This window comes from Daldinia loculata (assembly GCF_022478755.1).
Source record: "Daldinia loculata strain CBS 113971 unplaced genomic scaffold F4817scaffold_51, whole genome shotgun sequence".
Lineage (NCBI taxonomy): Eukaryota > Fungi > Ascomycota > Sordariomycetes > Xylariales > Hypoxylaceae > Daldinia > Daldinia loculata.
In genome coordinates this window covers 180,057-195,655 of record NW_026054905.1, presented here as the reverse complement: position 1 = coordinate 195,655, position 15,599 = coordinate 180,057, and the positions used below count along the sequence as shown (strand labels likewise).

General features: G+C 45.2%; 6 protein-coding genes across 6 annotated transcripts; 3 read left to right on the top strand and 3 right to left on the bottom strand.

Annotated features, from left to right (window-relative positions):
* Positions 1 to 5: 5 nt before the first annotated feature.
* F4817DRAFT_346853 (uncharacterized protein) lies at positions 6 to 1,534 on the bottom strand. Its single transcript, XM_049304474.1, has 3 exons — positions 816 to 1,534; positions 521 to 711; positions 6 to 445 (listed from the first exon to the last, which is right to left on the bottom strand). Exons 1-3 carry the CDS (start codon positions 1,254 to 1,256, stop codon positions 217 to 219), a joined length of 861 nt encoding a protein of 286 aa, XP_049156144.1. The 5' UTR covers positions 1,257 to 1,534; the 3' UTR covers positions 6 to 216.
* Positions 1,535 to 1,726: 192 nt separating this feature from the next.
* On the bottom strand, positions 1,727 to 2,647 carry F4817DRAFT_346851 (uncharacterized protein). The gene has a single exon (XM_049304473.1). The coding sequence runs from the start codon at positions 2,355 to 2,357 to the stop codon at positions 1,869 to 1,871; it is 489 nt and encodes a 162-aa protein (XP_049156143.1). The 5' UTR covers positions 2,358 to 2,647; the 3' UTR covers positions 1,727 to 1,868.
* Positions 2,648 to 3,266: 619 nt separating this feature from the next.
* On the bottom strand, positions 3,267 to 4,772 carry F4817DRAFT_367685 (uncharacterized protein; the record flags this gene model as incomplete). The annotated part of the gene is made up of 1 exon (XM_049307160.1): positions 3,267 to 4,772. One exon carries the CDS (start codon positions 4,770 to 4,772, stop codon positions 3,267 to 3,269), a length of 1,506 nt encoding a protein of 501 aa, XP_049156142.1.
* Positions 4,773 to 5,941: 1,169 nt separating this feature from the next.
* F4817DRAFT_367684 (Alpha/Beta hydrolase protein) lies at positions 5,942 to 7,882 on the top strand (the record flags this gene model as incomplete). Its single annotated transcript, XM_049307159.1, has 2 exons — positions 5,942 to 6,956; positions 7,008 to 7,882. The coding sequence occupies 2 exons, from the start codon at positions 5,942 to 5,944 to the stop codon at positions 7,880 to 7,882; spliced, it is 1,890 nt and encodes a 629-aa protein (XP_049156141.1).
* Positions 7,883 to 10,335: 2,453 nt separating this feature from the next.
* F4817DRAFT_360821 (Di-copper centre-containing protein) lies at positions 10,336 to 12,471 on the top strand (the record flags this gene model as incomplete). The annotated part of the gene is made up of 6 exons (XM_049306326.1): positions 10,336 to 10,528; positions 10,595 to 10,722; positions 10,783 to 11,112; positions 11,176 to 11,549; positions 11,604 to 11,987; positions 12,054 to 12,471. The coding sequence occupies 6 exons, from the start codon at positions 10,336 to 10,338 to the stop codon at positions 12,469 to 12,471; spliced, it is 1,827 nt and encodes a 608-aa protein (XP_049156140.1).
* A 2,064-nt stretch (positions 12,472 to 14,535) lies between these two features.
* F4817DRAFT_346843 (DUF74-domain-containing protein) lies at positions 14,536 to 15,508 on the top strand (the record flags this gene model as incomplete). The annotated part of the gene is made up of 2 exons (XM_049304472.1): positions 14,536 to 15,000; positions 15,079 to 15,508. Coding segments are annotated over exons 1-2 (428 nt in total), but the record flags the coding sequence as incomplete, so codon positions are not given.
* Between the last annotated feature and the right edge of the window lie 91 nt (positions 15,509 to 15,599).

Below are 15,599 nucleotides of genomic sequence, written 5' to 3'. Positions count from 1 at the left end.
AATTCTGTTTATATAAAATTTTATACTCACTTGATTTTCGTGACCGTCACTCGTTTTTATTTCTGCCTTGACACTTCTCGACCTAGTGAGTACGGGTAGGAGGTAGTTATGTGATACCCATAAGTTTTATTTCTATAATATGTGCTCCGAGATCTAAGGCTTTTCCCCCCAGTTACTTGGGTTTTAAGCTCTTTTTAGTATCCTTAAAGCACAAGTTTACAGCGAAATGCAGCCGTCTGCGCTGTCCTCGAGGAAGATACCTCCGTAGATTTGGCCCTCCTTGATGCCAGTCTCCTGGTAGCCAGAGTTGACGACGTCGGAAGTACCTGTGGGCTTCTTCAGGATGCCGATCTGGTATTGGCCACCGCCGCTGTTGTCGTTCTGTAACGCCTCGGTGACGGCCTTGAGGGGTTCGTCGTCCTTTGAGTAGTACACCTGGAGGGTGCTGTGTGGAATTTCAGGTCAGCATATAGATCTTCATGCACGACTTACCAAATAACTTTAGAAGACATCGACTTACTTCTTCACAAAGTCGAGAGTAATAGCAAAGTTTTGCCAGGCGGTGGCATCGATGGGGGTTGACCACACTTGGGTATTCTGACGGTTCAAGACCTTGAAGCTGCTCTTGTCGCTGCCCGACTTGCCGATGATGGTACCGCTCTGGAAGTTGAATTGATTGGCACTGTAGTCTGCGCTCTCGTGCCAGACGTTCTAGAATTTCAATGTCTTGGTTAGCCGGATTGCCCCTATTCTCTCGTAACCATGTATCCCTTTCCTTCAAACGGATACTGCTTTCTCTAGAACTGGGCCCGTACCAAGTATTCATGAGTCAAGTTCAAAGTCCTCTCGGCATCTTGCTTGACGCTAAAGTGTAAAGTCTTCACACCCTGGGTACCGGGGCTGTCTTCATTCGTGTCTCCCTGGATCTGGAGACCGGCACGGCGGAAACCATTCTGCTTCTGGAAGATGGACTTGTCGTTGATAGTGACCTCGACGGCCCTCGTACTAGCATTATCGAAGCGCGAAGCCTCAACTTCCGGGAACTGTAGGATCTCCGAGAATTTCTCGGTGCCGCGGATGTAGTCGGGGTTGAAGGGGCTCGTCGCGTACGAGTCGAAGTCCGTTGGCGTCAAGTCCGCCGGCACGAATCCGCTAAGGACCACGGGGCACTTGATCTCCCCCGTGCCGCGCTTAGCGGGGCGGGCGGATGCCGATGAGGCGAGTAGGAGGCCGGTGAAGAGGGTTGAGGATATCATCTTGTCGAGCTGTGCGGAAAACGTTCTCGTGAACAATTGAAGGGCATCGTTGCGGCTTTATGTATGCGGACTCGCAATTACTTCTGCCCCATGTTAACAAGATACAACCCGACGGGCCGGGAGATTGAATGCCAACACGCCAAGCGCTCGCGGTGGGTTTGTAGATCACCCTCAAAATGGAGAATGATGCTCCGAGCCAATCTACAACAAACGGGGATAACCTGGGGGCAGAATGTGGAGGAGCCGTTGACGCCATTCGGAAAGATCTCTGGAACTTACCGAATATAACCCCTGGCTAAAACGATCCCCTGTAACCAGTCCGGAATATATATTATCTATCATCACGCCAGTAGTGATGCTCTGTGCGAAATAACTTGCGTGCCATTTCGAACGTTCGGTTGTTTCAGGGCTTATGAGAGAATACTTGATGTAGACCTTCAATTAATACGGTATTAATACTAATTAGTAGATGGGACTTATATTTATCAGAAATGCCCTCGTCGCAAATACGACCGCAAGATACGCATGAAACTAAACTCCCCTAGTTGTCAAAAAGCTACGCACAGACCCCCTCCTCTTACAGACAAACAGACAGGCAGACTACCATACTACCTATGCGTCTCGAAGTCGTAGGTACACTAGTAGACCACCCCAGCAGTTCCGCAAGCGGCTCTTGCAAGTCTTTGACGACTGTTCCTCATCGGTTCGTTCTGCCGTTGACAGATAACTCTGGTGAGCTTCGGGCATATCGTTATCGCACCGCAACAGGGGTTCCGAACTATGGGATCGCGAGGTCGGAACCTTCTTTGCGGATTTAGTAGACTGCCAGCGGCCTCGAAACAAGGGCATACTAAGAATACCGTTGCTCTGTTCGGCTACTCCCTCGTTCCCATCGGTGGCTTCGGGCCCGAACGAGGAATCGCGCCGCATGTAGCGCCATAGAGATGGGAGCTGGGCTACGATATCAGAAGCCGAATATTTGTGTGCGTTCTGATGCTCTCCATCGTTCGCTGCTCGTTCCGTGCGAGACTTTTTAGGGCTAGATGAGTTGCTGCTAGAAGAACTGCTACTAGAAGAGCTCGAAGATCTTGATCTGGCCATCTTTCGTCTGGACTCCTGATGCTTTATCGATCTTATTTGTTATTGGCTGGCTTATGTATGTTAAGCTAACCTTCAGGGGAGTTGGTATGATAATACCGGAGGTAGACTCTTTATAAATACTAAAGGCAGCCTCTGAAAGGTCCCATGCCTAAGCAATCATTGTCCTTACTCACTGTACTACTTAGAGGGCTTGATTATATGACTGGATTGGGAAAATGGGAACTTTTGCGTCGTGTACTACGTAGTAACACCGTTAGCTGTATTGGGGACTCATGTAACTGACTGGGAAACTGCTAATTCTTACACGTGAGTGATTCAACGTATTTCCTCGCATGTTTTTGACAAAGAGTTAATTTAATTTTAGGTCTTTATACCAAGCCGACCCCAGGATACGTAATGAATTAATATAGAGGTTGCCTCGTTATATTCACTTGGTAATAGGGGAAGAGGGTGGGTCGAAAGCTGACATGAGGCACTAATATACAGTGACACTACCTTAGCCATAAGGAAGGGATGGGGATTAAGGTAGGTGTAATAGCAATTAGCAACCTATGTCCTTATGGTGTATTAAGCGGCCTGATTGATATTGATAATGAGGTAGTAAAACGAAATATAAGCATCCGGATGGTTGGCAACCTCATCATATATTTATGAGTCTAGTACAAGACACTCTACTACCTACTCTAGTTTAGTGTAGTGAAGTCCATCTAAATACGACAGATAGTCGTACAAGCGAATGTTAGTTGGTATAAGCCTTAATAGTACCTAAAATAGCCCCTTCTTTAGATGAAATCTCAATGGGGCGAGTTCTAGAGGTCTTCTAGTACCTATTATATGGCTTTCCGTGACCATATTAAGTCTAGGCAACGGGCTGGATACGCATAGAGCTCGCCTACCCATTTACTTGCGTTAAATCACCTCGAGTATCTCAGGCCACGGATTTATTTGCTTTCGAAGATCGTCATCTTGTAGTGCATACCGAACAGTCCAACCAGGTCGTCCAACATTTTTCAAGTAATGTGCAATACAGAAAGGGGACCCTCCGCAAAGACCAGCCCGTACTTCTCGGAGATTGGGCACTGTCCCCTTCGAGACCATCTGGATGACTTGATCATGTACGTAGCGAATAAATTCAGAATTATATACGCATCGTTTGGTGATACGAATAGATTCTATCGAATCCGGTAGCCATTCATCGAGGCTCTTCTCAAGGTATCGATTGCCGACCAAGAAGTGTAGAGGAATATGGAGCGTCCTCAGATTTCGAAGCTCTCTAAGAGGTCCAATTATACCTGTGTATCCGTATGGAGTTAAGACCGGGTATGGAGGTACAGGTTGCTCGATAACAAGTGTCTCAAGGCAGGAGTCTATACTGTCTCTTAGAAAATTACCCACTGCCTCTAATGAGATGGAGAAATTCTCTCTATACTCGTAGTTGGGCGTCGCAAATCTGAGGCTACAGAGATTGGGGCATTGGGTGAGTAAATTTATTAAACATCGGCTATTTAGCCATATCACATCGAGGTCTATGTGTCGTAGGCCTAAAACCGCGGGGATCTTGTTTAACATCGATCTGCCCCAAAAGAGTCGACCAATGGAAAACGAGATGAGATTGGGAAAGTCGAATATCGCTACAATTAATTGTTGACTCTTATCAAGTTTCTGCGACGATCCGACATAATTGCCAAGTGTTGCGAATATTCTTGAATCAGGATCTCTCGGGAATATACGACTGCCTAGTATTATGTTTTGCAGTTCCGAGAAGTGGCCTTTTGATAGAAGTCTAAAGTTTCCAGGAGCTCCTAGTCGTCCCCTAGGCCTAGGCTTAATTTTCCCTGTAACATATTGAAAGATGTCCAACACGCCCGTGCCGATCGGTAGATCTAAGAACAAATATTTCAGGTTCGGTACAAATGCAAGTAGAAAGGCAACTTCTGAGTCACAGCTGAGGCTCTTTAACATTCGTTTCATCATTACGGGGGGTAGGGCAAATTTCCTCTGTGGGCTTTCGATCTCGTTATTTACTATGTTGCGGTCGAGAATTGGGCGTGGGCGTGAGCGTGGGCGTGGGCGTGAGCGTGGGCGTGGGTGTGGGCATTTATGAATATAAGTGATGTCATCTAATAGGAAGTTATGAATAAGCCGGCCAAGGTCTGGTTGCCTCGAGAGTGCCCTGATAAGCGCGTGACGTTCGAAAGTATTACGAACGTATACTGTCTTATATAGGAGAGGCTTCGCAATGCGATGGAACCGCTTCGAGCAACGGACCAGGGCTTTCAAAGTTTCAAGGCCCTTTCTTTCCATATTGGGATGTAGAGACCCGATATTATGTGGTAGTTTGACATACGAGAAAATCATCAGTAAAATCTCGTCTGGCACATATCGAGCCACAGGTCGAGGCACGTGTGAAGCCATGGTTAGGTAGGTATAGTAGATTCGTCTAGCACGACGGGCGGCGCCGAAAAAGCGAGCCAGCGCCGTTTGCTTGATTTTAGGTGTAGGACTGGTAGTATTTTAGGAGGTATGTTAGGGGATTGATTGTAAATGAATTTGTTGCGGCCTATAGTAGAAGGTTTAAGAATAGAAAAACTCGGACATAAACAGTCTTAAATACCTATAGACGTAAACACAGAGACTTAGACCTTAGAAACCGGTTGCTTAGGTACACTAGGCATCAACCTATTTAATGTATCTAAGACTCTGGCAACGAACGGGACAATGAGTTGCTATGCAACTCCCCGTTGGTATGGTTACTAAAAATTAGGCCCCTGACTTTATGTCATTGCAGTTTAAGGTGGCCTCCGTTATAGTCTATCAATAATACAAGGAAGAATGAAATTGACACTGGCATTTAAGAATAACATGAGTCGTGTCCCGTAACCCTCCTTTTATTTAGTAAAATTTCTATCTATGCAGGGCCGAAGATATCCTTGTATTTCGTTACTCTGGTCTGGATTCATTTACGAAGTTCCTCCTAATCCAGAAAAGCTCATGATTGAGGAACTACCTATTATCAAAGCCTTTATTTGGAAGTGTACTTATCTATATATATACCCGCGTCCGCTATACATAACACTTACTAGCCTACCGGAATAAGTCCCAGTTTCTAGTATCATACTTCTACATGTCGGCCTCCTAATTGCAAAGAGTCCACGTAAAGGGCGTGAGAACTACATAAACCCAGTCCCCCAACAATAAACTGGAGATGGCAACACCTTGTGATTGGTGCCTTAATCTGTTAGGATTCCTTCTCTTCCTTTAGCCCTAGCTTGAATTGAAAAATTCGCCCTTGCGACTGTCAGGGTATAAGTGAAGCTAGTATGAATTAAGCATAGTTAGATCTATGTAGGATAGATATATAAGGGGCGCTGTGCGCCTTTTCAAGAGGATAGAAGGTTAAGCGTTAATAGATTTATACTACTATACGGCTACTATATAGCAGCTTCGCTGCTGCTTCTCATATTTACTCTACGTATAACATACATCAAGGGTTCCTTCTGACAGCGACCCTCCTTTGTCCGATTTCTTCATTTATTTATTTTAATCGAGAAGCTTCCAGGCCTAGCACTTGAAAGCTTGATGCCATGCAGTTTAGCCTACTACAAACTGCCTTTTTAGGCCTCATATTGGGAGCCTCAGTCACTGCGGGTGCTGTTGGGAAACTTCAAAACAGCAATGTTACTTATCGAGGCTTCACTAGTGGATCGATCGAACACTTCCAGAATATCAGATTCGGTCGTGATACTTCTGGTGAGCGACGCTTCGCTCCTCCAGAGATTTACACGCCACCAGCGGGAAGCGAAATTGATGCTACAGTACCAGGCCGACCGTGCCCCCAGTTTAAATCTAGTATACCACCATTTTTTGACGAGGTTCAGGAGGTTAGTGAAGATTGCCTTAATCTCCAGATTTCAAGGCCTGTGGGAACTACTGCCAGAGATAAGCTCCCCGTGGTCATTTGGCTTCCTGGGGGTGGAGTTATCAAAGGCTCAGCACACGATTCCCATGCGGATCCCGAGAACTTGATCACATTATCGGCCTCGCTTGGAAAGCCTGTTATATTTGCCGCAATAAACTTTCGTCTCACCATCTTCGGCTTCGCGCGCCTTTCTATACTAAAAGATCAGAAGTCTCTCAACGTGGGAATGCGGGACCAAAGACTAGGTTTTCAATGGGTCAAAGATAATATTGCATCATTCGGTGGTGATCCAGAAAGGATCACTATATTTGGGTTAAGTGCTGGCGGCACTTTTTCTTCGCTTCACACAATGGCATATGGAGGCGAGGGAGGAGGCGTGCCATTTACACAAATTTGGGCGATGTCTGGTCCACCCGGCACTGCTCTCAACAGTACTAGCGATGCAACGGATATACATACACGCGCTGTAGCAGAAAGGTTAGAGTGTAAGAGCGACAAAGAGGACGAAGTCCTTGAGTGTTTACGTAAAGTACCAATGGAGAAGCTCCTAGAAACGGCTATGGAATATTCAATAAATAATCACCCACCTGCTGGACTTTTCACTTTCATTCCGTCGGTCGATGGCGATTTTCTACCGGACCGCCAATCTGTGTTGTATAAATCGGGGAGATTCGTCAAAGGTACAGTATCTAATCTGAGCATCTTTCTCTGGTAAATCTAATGGATTATAGGTATCCCGATGGTCCTCGGTTGGACACAGGACGATGGTGCTACGAACGTTGGTCCTGCTACCCAAATTCAAAGCGAGGAAGACATGAAGGGTCCAATCAAAAGATTTGCTCATTCCCTCACCAATGAAGACTACGAGACTCTTTTCTCTCACTACCCCTTTTCTGACTTTGAGGAAGACGTACGGAACTACGAAGCTCGAAAGGGTGACTCAGACCCGGTTGTCTCTGTCCACTACTTCCGTGTTTCGCGTATCCTACGTGACATTTTATTCACATGTTCGTCAATCGACTTCGGATACGAAGTATCTAGACAGTCCAGGGTAATCGATCCTAATTTTCCTGGCGTTCGCCTCTACGCCTTGAATCAGACCATGTTTACCCCGCTATTCAAGGCTGCCGGAATGCCATATGTAGGTGTGGCCCACGGCAGTGATACTAATTATATTTTCAATGGCTTGTTCCCCGAAGGCCAGGTCTCAGAAGAAGACAAGAAGCTATCAAGATCAGTGACTGCGTCTTTCATCTATTTCGCTTACACAGGTAATCCCGCCTATGCAGACGACGAAGGCTTCAGGTTATGGCCAGAATCATTTACAAAGAGCGAAGATCGACGTTTGGAATCGGAGCTTTCCGGATTCAATTTGCAGCTCATTGGTGGACCACTGGGAACAGGTTCTTCTTTCCTGCGTAGGGAGAATTACACTACTAACTTGGGTTCGGAAAGGGGCAGTATGCAGGTTCCCTTTGTGGCTGACGTAGAATTTGGAGAAATGGACTCCACAGCCCCTGAGGAAAGACAGCGAAACCTGAACCACCAAAAGCTGTTCGAGCGATGTGCATATATCAGGACTCTCAATGAGAAACTAGGGGTGTGATACATGAGGAAGCCATAGTAACACCACGTCCACGTTAATAGTTACTCTGGTAGGATCTAAGACTTCTATAATGTGGAGAGACATAGCACGGTATGCCATAGGATTTTATAACCTATTCGCCGCCAAGAAACGTAAAGCGGGCAATTTAGAATAACGATGGAAGTATTTATATACATTCAGTTACTCCGCGTCCCTTGCCATTTTACATATCTAGGATATCCAGCTAGAGTAGGATGGGCAATAGAAGGCTCTTCAGTTGCTCCAACTATTTCCCGATCGCTTGGATAAGGCTAGAATCACCTTTTCTTTTAAATTCAATAGTCTATTTCCCCCTTTTTTATGTCACGTGGTGGGGAGCGCCAGTGCGCTCTCCCTGCTTAGTAATCAGCTGAGCGTCTATATAAGCGATCTACTCAAGCTCGTTACACTCACCCCTTTTTACTCCTTTTTAATACAACCTACTATATTCCAATTAGATCTAGGCACCATATAACTACCTACCTAAGCACACTAAATACGTGATAACTTACTAATACCATTATGGATCGTTTATGCATACTTCCTCTTAGGAATTGCTGGTGCCGGCTTTGTTAAATTATCCGTCTGCTTCTTTTACTGGCACTTATTCGCAATAGTTAAATTTCGCCGTTTTTTCATCGTTTGGATAACTATTATCATCATGTGGACCGTTGGATTTATCCTTGCTGATCTGTCGGAACGTGGATCCCACCTGACGGCCGCATTCCCTCAGGAGGAATTTTTCCAATATTGTAAGGGCGCATTTACTATCGGTTATGGCATGCTGGGAAGTGATATTGCAACAGATTTCATTACTCTCATTATTCCGATCCCGCTTATTTGGAGATTGCAGATGAGTGTCCATAGGAAGGTCTTGATATTATTATTATTTATGATTGGGGCTTTGTAATTGATTTGTGACTGTCACGAGGTGGAACCAAGCAGCGTGGAAACAACGAAGTTGTTTCGTGAGGAACTCTAACCTGACTAGTGGGAGTCTAAGTCTATACATACTGAACATGTCCTTTGTTCTAGGTGTCTGATCTAGAGTTCTAACAGGAACACCCGTTTGTGGACTTATAAGCTAAGAATAGAAGCTCCGTCGGCGCATCCATTGCTAAGGGGTACATATTCATCACTACATGTACAGGTAGCTATACTGAAGATATGATAGGTACCTAATATTACTCAAGTCGCTTTATACGATGCGAGACTAATAGCATGCGTAATAAAACTTACGGCGATTTCGATATGGAACCTTACTGAGGCTCATGTTGGCATTATCGCTGCATCTGGTCCTACGCTACGCGGTATTCTTGCTCATGTTTTACCAATAGACGCCGTTTTTTCTGTCTTCAGCCTCATAAGGAGCGATAGATGGAAACGTTTCTTGAAGCCGCCAAGTTTTGTCAAAATACCCCGTGGCGATGGGCATCTAAGAATTTAGAAGGTTAACACCGTAAGTATATCTCGGGCGCTAGTAAATATGACAGACATAAATAGGTAGCTATGCCATGGGAGCCAGGACAGATAATACAGAGTGTGAAGTAACCACTGGAATTTAAGAGGGGGCTTGGATGAAGATTAAACAAGCATCTGGATCTTTACATCAGCGCAGCTATCATAACTTAGGTACATAGGTACCTAGGTACGTAACGTAGCGTTATAAGAACCATTAATCGTTATCAACGTGACTGAAACTATCGACGGAAACGGCGATACATACCAGGTGACCTAGAGGATCTGAGTCAGAACATAGCTTCATAATTGTATTCTTAGGGCGGAGTATCTACTATCACTAATTGATAAAGCTGCAATGTTGATGTGATCATCCGCCGTAATTGAACCCATAAGATGCAAGAACTCGGCGTATGTTTTGGCGCCACTCTATGGTAGGGATCGTTTATTGCTTTTATAATTGGTAGAAGTTACCCACATCGAACTACGCCGTCTTGTCTTACCATCCCTCTTTTGGTTCTATTAGTCGAAGCTCAGGTCAGCTTCCCAGTATGATGAGAATTGACACCGTGTCATACTAACTTCGTAAATATTCGCGGTAGTGTACTGTACCCAGATATTTGTTTAGAGGTGTGTACGACGAAGCTATATACCCGGGTATGTAACTGCAATGGGAGGTGAGTAATATGTGAGACTGCAGGAAGGCTTGTACTACTTCGCAGTATATACCGTCATTAGGATAGGCAGCTATAAAGGGATAACATGAACATTCCTCATCTACCCCTGCCTTTAATATAGGCTATAAGGGTAGGACTACAAGCTCAATGAGTTAACGAACTGTTTTTACCAACACTATTCAACTATATAAGTAAAGGAAATCCGCATCTTTCGAGTATACCACTCGCTCTAAGACTTACAATCTAATTCACTATTTATCATCACCATTTCCCTCCCCTACCCGTATAATTTAGATTGAAATGGGAAAATATGTAATCACCGGCATCAAGGCCGGTGTCACTCCTGACACAGTACCCCTCCGCCTAGAGGTTGACAGTTGGTACCCGGGACAGACCAAGGAACACCTCCTCCAGAACAGCCTTTTCATCTGGGCTCTACGTTTTCTAGAGGACAAGGATCCTAAAGAAAAGCTCTCCTACTTCCAGATCGCCGGTTAGTAGCGCTCTGCTAGAAATTCCATCCTTTGGAATTCTAAGAACTAAACTCTATGCTTCCTAGGTATCCATGGATCCCCTTATGAGCCCTGGGATGAGAATACCCAGGCTCAAACCCGAAATCAGGGTTACTGCACTCACGACAGCATTCTCTTCCCTTGCTGGCATCGACCGTACGTGCTTCTATTCGAGGTATATCATAGAGTCAATCCTTCTAGCTACGAGGTCCATCGTAACTAAGTTACATCACAGCAAGTTTTATATGAGATTATGCAGAACGAGGTGATCAAGAAGCTTCCCGAAAATGTGCGAAAAGTTTGGCATGACGCAGCTGCCACCTTCCGATTGCCCTATTGGGATTGGGCGGAGAAAAAGAAGCGAGGCAACTCGGTCGTCTACGATGTCCCGGTAATTGTCAAAGACCCTCAAATAGAAGTTCTTAACTTGAAGGATGGTATAACCGTGGTCAAAATCGACAATCCAATGTACAAATTCACTATGCCAGGTGGAGTAGCAATGGGTTCTTATCGTGTTGGAGACGTGGATAGTAAGACGTCAGATGACAAAAAGACTACTATTCCGGTAAGCAAGCCTTTACTCCAGATTTATGTGTATGTTACACTAACCGTCCAACTCTTTTCATAGTTTTCCAAGTCCAAAGGCACCAGCAGATGGGCCCCTTACGAACCTGATTCGTCCAATGTCTCTGCCGAGTGGGTGAATGGAGTGGTCGATAATGAGATGGCGGCCAACGCACTCAGCGACCATAAGTGGTATAAAGGAGAAAAGGTGCCCTTGGCCGAGATGACATACCGTCTCTTTTTACCACAATACATCACTTCGTTCTCTCAGTTCGCCACAACAAAATACAGTGAAACTCATGGGGCAGCATCATACTTGAACCTGGAATTTGTACACAACAATGTTCACAACTGGACCGGCGGTGCAGACAAGTACATCGGACATATGGCAGAGGTTCCAGTAGCTGCGTTTGACCCGATCTTCTTCATGCATCATTGGTAGGATTCCCAATCTATCCTTGCGAGACCTGACATTAATATATCTTCACACAGCAATGTCGACCGACAATTCGCTATCTGGCAAGCCCTTAACGTGGACAACAAAGATAACTGGTTCGAAAGGGAGGATGAACAACTACCAGATAACGGCACTTGGTCGATTAAGGAAGGATCCAATGACACTCCGAAAACTCCACTGGCTCCTTTTCACAAGGACACTGAGGGAACTTACTTTACATCTGACGATATTAGGGACTGGACGCAGTGGGGTTACTCGTACCCCGAGCTTCAACCCTGGCTACCTAAGTATAAGCCAGAGGGCAAATTCGACAAGCAGCTCTATCTCAATGACATCCAAAATCAGTTGAAAAAGCTTTACAGTACTCCCGAGGTGGAGAACGCTCCGGCCGACATCATCACCAACGTTGAGTACAAGAGGTAAGGCGTGTCAAGCATAGACAATTGTAAAGGGCCGCACTGAGTATCATGTTGACCATCTTCTAGGTTCGCCTTGGATGGCATCCCATATACCGTATATTTCTTCATTGGTGATGAAGATGAGATTAACCAGTACAAAGAACCACTCTACACCCACCCGAGCCTCGTGGGGTACGTATACACGTTCACTAATCCGGTTTACCAAAACCCGAATGCGCCAGGATGCGGAAACTGTAGGGTTAAGTCCGCTGAGGGAACAAAGTCGACGGCTCAGATACCTATCACCGCCGCACTACTCCTCCGCGTATCTTCCCCGCAGGATGTCGCATCAACGACCAGTGGCCACAGCTTGCCCTCGATCACGGATCCCGAACACGTGTCACAGTACCTTGAGAAGAATCTCCATTGGAAGGTCAAAGTAGTATGTTTGAGTAACTTTTCTTCTATTTGTCCCTCGCGCTCGCCTACCCATAGAGATCCTTAATTACTAGATATGCTCCTAATCTACGTGCTAGCACGGTCATGATGTTCCCGTTCCGAACGATGACCCTTTTGTCAAAGTCTCGGTTTATCATCGCAAGGTGGATTCAACCCACAGATCAAGAGGCCATGGGTACTCCCACCTCAAGTACGCAACCCGAGGGAAAGCCGGGGGCTTTTGGGCCTAACTGGGAATTGAGATCTCCGAGTCAGCGGATATCAAATTCGACTCGGAAATATCATTGTGGAAGTTAGTCTTTACCTAAGACCAAACAGCAGGAGAAAGTCTTCAGACATGAGTTACACATTGCCGGACCAGGGTGGAAAATATGTGCGTTGATTAGCTCAATAATATAATGAGCATTTCATTACTCAGGTACGCAACAACTCTTTATTCGGATCAGATCAAATTAGATTTGGTAGCTACCTACATTCATTTTCCCATTTACGTAGTATGATTAGTCAATAAAGCAAAGTCTTGTCTCAGATACTCTAGCAGCAATTTCTCCCTTAGAGGCTTAGAATAGCCTGGAAGAGTTTTATAACTGTTACCCAAAATATAGCGGTACGCACGTACGACTAGTTAAATGATTGTTGGTGTATAGGTACACAATAGAAGATGCAAGCGAGGTATATCATTATCGGCTGGGCATCGGCTAGTGGCGGCATTAGGATATAAAACACCAAATAATCGTCAAAAGCGGGTCCTTATATGCGTTCGAATAGCCTCAATATAAATATCAGGAAACTCATAATTGAAATACCCCCAACCGGCATGATTGATCTTCCGGAGCTTCAATACTAATGAAGGTCGTTGAGTAACATCGCATCAAGCTTTGAACTATACGGACCAACGAGCACCTCCCGGGAGCCGTCTCTCGCCGTAGGCTAATTGATATACCGTAAGCATCGTGCATGGAATCGATAACTCAAGCCTCAATCTAAAAAGTATTTTCAAATCCACCGCTAGCTCCTAGTAGAAATGTGTTAATCAATAATTAGTCGGTGTTTGCGAGTCTATCGCATTCAGAGATAATATCATCTTGATTTCGTCTCGGGCAGTGCAAGTGAGGCTAGACTGCAACAACCAGAGAGAGTATGAATAGGACCTCTCCTTCAGTTCTCGAACGTCCAAAGCAACATCGACCAAGCATAACGGCAACTCCACATTCTTTATCATATTTCGAACTTCGAATACTTCGCCTTATAAGATAGGTACACCTATCATAATACGCTTAAGCCCAAGGCTCGGACCCCTCATATTACTATATTATCAACCATCCCCTTATCAACAATCCACAAAATGACTGTAAGTCAATATCACGCATAGGTAATTGCCTATAGCTTAACCTATAACTAAGTGTTTACTTCAATTAGACAAATGTCCTTGGCATGCTTGTCAAAGTTGATGGCTATAACGGAGACTGGATCGTGTCCTCATTGGAGGCTGAAGTTGACTTCGGAGATTGTGGTGTGGACGTAGCAGTCCAGTTTCAATTCGCAGACGGTAAACTAAGCGAGGAAATGGTCGTTGACTGCAGTCAGTTGATTGAATATGAGACTGTCGAACGGGTTACGGTTGAGAAGATCACTTACGAACGAGTTAGCCGATACTAAGCTGAACCCTGCGAAAGGGGGGAGATTTTTATCAAGATACTAGGAAATTTCGGTGAGACTTCATTCATTGAATTATAAAACTCTATTATCCACGAATAACCTAATAGGAACATTGGAGAAATAAATATTACGTATAGTATTAGAGCAGTATACCTAACTACATGTAATGTTCCTGTCAACCTGACAGTCTAAGGCACTAGTAGTGGCTTGGTTGCAATTAGAATCTGCACTTAGTGGCACTGCCATGCTAATAGACTCACTAATAGGCGCGGTCGAGATATAGTCGGGTCCACAATACGGAATACGATGTATACGACGGCTGCTTTGAGTAAACCGCAAGGGGAACTGACCAATCACAAGCTAGTATCTTCCGAGGCTTTTTGCGCATGACAGCATCTGATCTATGTCAAGAAGACGACATGGCTGGGAGCTGAGGGGATATAAAGGAAATCATATCTCTGGTTAATTTTGGGGTTTGGCATTGAAAACATAAAGAGCAGTTGAAAACATAGGCCGTGTAATAATTACCCCTTTTCGCTTGCTACCTATTCAATTGCAAGGTACCTAAAGTCACCAGTATACCGAAGACCTCCAGTCAAAAACCTAATTACCCATCTAAGAAATCATTCTCAGTGATAGATCAACAACTAAACCGCCATAACGCCTAAACACAAGCACAATGAACTTCCACTCCAACCCCCCCGCAGACGTCCCGCCACAACTCTCGGACCTGCACTGCTTCACCGAGACCGAAGGCGTCATCACAACCACCATGTTCGACGTGCCGGGGTACCGCGTAGTCAAAGTCCTCGGCGCCGTCTACGGCCTAACAGTCCGATCGCGGAACTGGGCTGCGAGCATGGGCATGGTGATCAAGAGCATAGCGGGCGGCGAGCTGCGCTGGTTTACCAGTATGGTATGTATTTACCCTAGGTACCTTCGCTACCGTATTTCAGCCCTACTTACGTTAAAAAACTAATAATTGTTTGTTAAGCTCTACTCGGCGAGGAATGATGCAATTAGTCGAGTCGTGGCCGAGACGAAGGCTCGCGGTGGGAACGCTATTATCTGCCTCCGTTTCGAATCGGGTGATATGGGTGGTTTTGCTCAGTGCAGCGCTTATGGTACCGCGGCTATTATCGAGAAGATCGATCCTAGTACACAGGTTCCTCCGCAGCTCATTAATTAACTTCGATATAGGTATGTTTTAAACTACATGGGCTGACCCGGCGGATTATGTTGGTACATGGATCGGTAATGAGCTTTTAAGGGGGTTTGAAACTACGATAGCACTAGAAGTTCAAGTGTTGTTTATGACCGTTAGATACCACGAAATTGATTATGAGTTTCACTTTTCAAACTGTTGGTATCTTAGATATTATAGGTAAGGGCTGGTGCGCATAAATATGTTAGCTCATAATAGGGGTAAAGTCACAGTAGACCTTACCGTAGGTACACTAATCGACCAATCTAGACCTTGTGGGAAAACAAGCAAATATTGGCCAAATAAACAAC

What these genes read in the sequence shown, in the direction of transcription:
- F4817DRAFT_346851 (XM_049304473.1), bottom strand. Translation starts at nt 2,357, where the DNA reads ATGGCCAGATCAAGATCTTCGAGCTCTTCTAGTAGCAGTTCTTCTAGC.
- F4817DRAFT_346853 (XM_049304474.1), bottom strand. Translation starts at nt 1,256, where the DNA reads ATGATATCCTCAACCCTCTTCACCGGCCTCCTACTCGCCTCATCGGCA. An exon ending in ACTTGACTCATGAATACTTG is followed by an intron (nt 712 to 815) that starts GTACGGGCCCAG and finishes TTGAAATTCTAG; the next exon opens with AACGTCTGGCACGAGAGCGC. An exon ending in ACTCTCGACTTTGTGAAGAA is followed by an intron (nt 446 to 520) that starts GTAAGTCGATGT and finishes AATTCCACACAG; the next exon opens with CACCCTCCAGGTGTACTACT.